This window comes from Osmerus mordax, chromosome 6 (assembly GCF_038355195.1).
Source record: "Osmerus mordax isolate fOsmMor3 chromosome 6, fOsmMor3.pri, whole genome shotgun sequence".
Classification (NCBI taxonomy): Eukaryota; Metazoa; Chordata; class Actinopteri; order Osmeriformes; family Osmeridae; genus Osmerus; species Osmerus mordax.
The window spans coordinates 10,876,181-10,881,803 of NC_090055.1; the positions used below are offsets into that span (position 1 = coordinate 10,876,181).

At 39.1% G+C, this 5,623-nt stretch overlaps 1 protein-coding gene across 1 annotated transcript; it reads right to left on the reverse strand.

The window, feature by feature from the left end:
• Window positions 1-673: 673 nt before the first annotated feature.
• Window positions 674-5,623, reverse strand: LOC136943966 (membrane-spanning 4-domains subfamily A member 4A-like). Its single transcript, XM_067237466.1, has 8 exons — window positions 5,556-5,623; window positions 4,597-4,859; window positions 4,308-4,418; window positions 3,662-3,718; window positions 3,403-3,534; window positions 2,890-3,003; window positions 2,670-2,756; window positions 674-2,464 (listed from the first exon to the last, which is right to left on the reverse strand). Exons 2-8 carry the CDS (start codon window positions 4,771-4,773, stop codon window positions 2,375-2,377), a joined length of 768 nt encoding a protein of 255 aa, XP_067093567.1. The 5' UTR covers window positions 4,774-4,859; window positions 5,556-5,623; the 3' UTR covers window positions 674-2,374.

The window sequence follows — 5,623 nt, forward strand, 5'->3', positions numbered from 1 at the left end:
GACATACCAAGTTACGTGTTGATATCTCAAAGATTTGCTGAGATTTGACCCAACTTCCTGTTTGATTGCTTTTTTGCTGATTTTGATTGGCTGTGCCGGACAAACGGTTTAGAAAATCAAAACGCCATGGGATAACCTTTGTGAGGCTTGGTCTGAAGATCATCTATGGTCATTTTGAAGAAGATATGACAAAAATTGTAGGAGGAGTAGGCTTTCAAAGGTTTTTGATACAACCGGAAATAGCAGAAAGTCTATATAACCGGAAATTGGCGTCATAGGGTGCGTTGAACTCGTCTTGATCCAGGGAATCCAATGGTACCTCATTTTTGAAATCGGTTCAAAAGTTGCGTGTGTAAACACAAGTCCAACTTTGACCCATTGGTGGCGCTAGAGTGGTCTAATGGGATACATGAAACTTGGTGTAGGTATAGAAGGAACTGTCCTTAATGAGTGTGCCAAATTTCACAAAAAGTTATCCAAGGGTTCTAGGGGCTGCCATTGACTCCCATGGAACTAGAATAATAATAATAAAACTAACAATAACAATAGGTTTCCTCCTTACGGAGGAATCCTAATTATAAGAAAAGGTAGAAACCCTTAAGGTGGCTTCGCCGCTTCGCAGCTTGGCCACCAATAATACAAAATAATAAAATAATAAAAACAAACAACACAGTCCAGTAATATAGTTTTATTTATATAAATTCCACAAAATAATATTCTCACACCATTCACATCGGCCTAAAGCAAATGTAGGTAACTGCCAGTATAAGGGGTTTAATATTTGCCAAACAACCAAAACTAATTCCCCTATGGTTTAAGGAAGGTGGGAAACTGAACAGTGTAATAACATGAACCAAATAATGCCAATACCAATTGAATTACAGTTATTTGACTCTATGGGTTAAATCAGAGCCAGAATGGTCAAAGTGAGGTGAAATGAAATATACATTTAGTAACATTGCAAATGAATGAAATCAATTACAAGGCAAACATGTAACAGAATGAAGGTTAACTCTTACTCTACCATAATTATTGCAAACCAGAGATAGAAAGCAAGATGTGAGGAAGGAGTAGGACAAGCCAGAGCTGAGGAGAAGGTCTGAGGAGATCAAGAATCCACAGAACAATCCTTCACAATTACTTTTATACCCAAGAACAACCAATCACACCACATCTTCACCCTTACTTATCCACATATGACAAGCAATGCTACAGTAAGTTACGCAATGAGGTGTGAGAGCCATCAAGTATAGACTCCGTCCAGCAACTCCAGATTTTAGCATATGAGAGGTGGGGGCAGGATGACACCCAGCCTTACACCAGAACAGAGAATTTGAAATACAAGAATAGAAAAAGACAAACATGACACGGTTAAACATAGTCAGTATAATTTCCCTCTAACCAGTGGAAAGATTTTAAAAAGCGATTATTGGGGGTAATAAAGTGACCATAACAAATACGGCTGAACGATTTCGGAAAATAAGGTAATTGCGATTATTTTGACGAATATTGCAATTGCGATTTAATATGTGATGATATGATTTATTATTAATAAATATAGATATATACTACTTATCTCCAGTCAGTAACATAACACACAAAGTTAAGAGAAATTAAGGAAAACATACTTCTTCGAAAATATTTTGGTAAATCAAAGCTAAACGTAGGCTAATATAGCATGTGCTTTGGGAAAAGAAACTTGCGCTGTGGGGACCGTTGGAAATATTTAGAACTCACGCATATAAAGGTTAAATCAAAAAAAAAAAAAGACACTGTCTGAACATTTCTGATTCAGTCAGTAGCCTAACAGAAACAGTATGGCACTGACAGCCATAGTGATCCTAGCCTACTGTATGTGTATCACCGAGGGGCATCATATCTTTCGCGATGAACGCTGTGACTGCTTGAGTAATTTCGAACATGAATAAGGAGTTAGGCTTTGAAACATTTCAGTCAGTCATCCTGTCGGGTGTTATTTGGCTTATTTTACACACTGTTGTTCAGCATTTTAGCTATGCATCGTACATTGCTTTGTGGTGTTTTTTTAGGGCCAAATTAGGTTGGTGGTGTTGCCCCGTGAGGTAGCAACGTTAGCCAGGCAGGCAAAATTGGCAAAGTGTCTGTTGTGTCAGGTTCTGTCGAGCCTGAGGCCATCGTACAGGTCAAGGTAAAGTGTAAAGCGCAAAGTTGATCCTTCGTCTGCAAACTGCATTACTCTCGCATGTCACGTGACCAATGTAAAATCTCAGCCTTTGTGATTACAAAATCTCGTTTTGTCACATTGCGATATTATCGCAAATGCAATTAATCGTTCTGCCCTAATAACAAACTAAAGAGAACCTAGAAGCCAAGCAAGCAGCCACAGTTAAGAGCCTCAGGGAATCATAGCCGAACTATACTGGGGGGGTCTGTTGTCGTCGTAGGCAGGCAATCCCTCTTCTGCTCCTTTTGGGGTCCTCAAAGTCTGTAGCAACAAAAGAGGATATGAGAAAACATAATTTATGAAGGAAAACCTATTGATTCTTATTGAGTTGAACATTCATGTTCATTTCTGAGAGGAAGCATGTTTAGGTTTTGGTTAGTGTTGTCTGCATTCCCTTTGTAACTTAGGTTTTGATGCAGAGACCCCTGGTGTAGAAATGGGAGAAAAGCAGTGTTAGACTTCCTACCTCATAGGCGTTCGGTGGGATGTTGAATGTTTTCTGTGAAGGTACAGGGCCACCTTGTGGTAAGTGACTGCCAACGATGAACAACTGCTACAAGACAAAATAAGACATGTAATAATTAAGGTGCATCTTGTTTCACCGTCCCCTGCAGTGGCCTATACCAGCTGTCAGCACTGGACGGCATTTTGACGAAACCCACGTTGTTTTTAATGCTTCCACCTACTTCAGGGGGGGAATGACAGACAGCTTTGCAGGCAAATGCTGAGACACTGATGGTGACCATCATCTCCAGCAAAGAGAAAAGCGCCATGACGCCAGAAATTCCCTGATGTTTGGCCTGTGAAGACACAAAATTAAGAAATTGCTGTACACATGACAAACATTTTGTGAAGATTTTCACTACAGATACTGTTTCTCTAGTAGCTATCTACTATTGTCTACAGCAACTAGGCAGACTTTTATGATGGCATGAATGGAATGACAGCTGTGTCCCATATTCATTTATATATAGAATAAAATTGCTAATCATAATACTGTTTCTGCTAAAATAGTCATATCCCACACCTTCAACCCCAGGTACAGCATGACCCTGGGCCAGCTACACTTGTTTGACTGAAGTGACTGAGAGGTCTTACGACTGAACATTAGACCTGTATTGACAATTTTGATCAGTATGCATACTGTAAATTCCATAAACATCTCAAATACAAAAATGAATAAATATATATGGTCATACCCAGTATCGACGACATAGCCACTTGTAATCGTAACAATCGTAAAATACACCAGCAGCATCTAAAGAGTAGAGAATGGTGCCTATGCCAGCAGTCACTGTGGCAACAACGTTCATTCCCAATGAAGCCTTCACCTGAGGGAGGGAAAAAGCAGGGATAAAGGATTTCTAACTTTAAATCTACATAATATATACATATTATAAGAATATAAGTTACTCCTAAACACGAGACTGGACATTAAGGAAGTTCAACAGTACTGACCAGGCACTTGTTCAACGATTTTTCAGCTGCAATGGTGAGAGAGCCTGCAATTATGTACTGAGAGAGAAAAAGAGATGTTATCTTAGTAGTAGGTTTCCTGTACACACAAAGTTGATATACATTTAAATCAATTAGCTTTTTTATGCAACACTATGAACTATATACTTAAGTACACTCTATGGTACACTATAAAAATAGACATTTAAATCTAAAGCTGGAGAAGCTGAGCTAGAGCGTACTTATACCAAACTAAACTGCTTTAGCAGAGTAGAAGCTTCAAAAATGAGAAAACACTAATAAGGAAACAGTTCAATGAAACTACGTAACTGCACTTCTGTAATTGGAGCTACTCAGCTAGTAAAGTGGGGTCAAGTTTAACATTGAATGACGGCATTCATTAATGATCACATGTAGAGTTACCTCGACTGTGACAATAACCAAATTAAAGCACAGAAGGGTAGTGAGTTCAACTCATTTTGGTCAAACTTATCCACATACTATGAGTAAGAGAACAGGTCTTATCGATTAGTTCAATTCATTGTTTCAACGGTGACACAACAGAACTTTAAAAGTGAACTGAAATCCACACCAGTACTGTAGAATGACGACCAACAACAAAGGTAACAAAGGGAAGATGTGTACTTACAATAATGCTGCCCCAGACGAACATACCACTTTCTACTCCAAGACTCAATTCGCCAAAAATCATCACGATTCCAAACAAAAATGCCATGGCTCCAAACATGATTTGTACTGTCTGATGGCAAAACAGACAGAGCAAAACAGTCAGACAGTGACTATTTAACAGAACATGGTCATAAGAGAAATGTGTAAACAAGGATGTAGCCATACACCCCACTGTGCAATGAAACATGCTTCATTATTGGTCAGTTTTTATATTTATCTTACATACACTTTGTACAATAAAGTCCTACCCCCAGAGCCTTAGGATGTCCCTCACGGAACCTCTCCATCACAGACGACACCACAGGTCCTACCCGACCCATACAGGTGGGGGGAGAGGGGGCCCCCATCCCCAAGCCGTTCCCAGCAGGGTGAACATGGGTGATGACCACCACCCCATGAGTGGTTGTTGATACAGAACTGGACATCCTCACAGTGGGGGCAGGATGTTGTAAGGACGTGCTGGTCTTTCTGGTGTGGTCTGGGTTGGGTTGTTGGACTTCCTCCTTAAAAGCTGATAAATGTTGATCATTTAGCTCATATATTCTGTGAACTTTGTCCTCAACTTCTGGTGATATTATTTATGTAGGCCTGTGTTGTCTGTGCTTTTTAGTATTTGACTAAGAGACGTGTAGTTTAGGCTACTGGTTATTGGAATACATTTATTTACCATTAGCCTATAATTCTAAACTTTGGACTGACTTTTAGGCTACTGCTGTTGTCGTTTATTGTTATTTATCGTTGTACCTACTTCTTTGCATTTCCTTCATACAAGGACACTTGTACTAGTGAACCAGGACATATATAGGCTAGTTAACCTTCATCTTTAAACAATAGCCGATATTTGTATTCTACCCTTACAGCATGTTACCATGCAAAGGTAGACATTTAGCGGACACTTGTACTAGTAAACCAGGACATATATAGGCTAGTTAACCTTCATCTTTAAACAATAGCCGATATTTGTATTCTACCCTTACACCATGTTACCATGCAAAGGTAGACAGTTAGCTAACAACATGAAATCTTCAATAAAAGACGATGTTTACTGAAACGATTTTCGATGTGAAACTGAAAGTATAGGCCTACATTAAATCATACATTAGTAGGTACACAAACACATAATTTACATAGAAAATGTAACGGAATTGTCGGAATAATATGACCGTCTACACTAATGATCCACAAAATGTATATTGGGCCTACTTACAGATAAATCGCACCCAACAGAAACAGGAAAATAACTGCGACGCTCAAATATCAGCTGCGTGTCTGAAT

What these genes read in the sequence shown, in the direction of transcription:
- LOC136943966 (XM_067237466.1), bottom strand. Translation starts at nt 4,773, where the DNA reads ATGTCCAGTTCTGTATCAACAACCACTCATGGGGTGGTGGTCATCACC. An exon ending in AATCGTTGAACAAGTGCCTG is followed by an intron (nt 3,535 to 3,661) that starts GTCAGTACTGTT and finishes TCCCTCCCTCAG; the next exon opens with GTGAAGGCTTCATTGGGAAT. An exon ending in TCTGTCATTCCCCCCCTGAA is followed by an intron (nt 2,757 to 2,889) that starts GTAGGTGGAAGC and finishes TTTGTCTTGTAG; the next exon opens with CAGTTGTTCATCGTTGGCAG.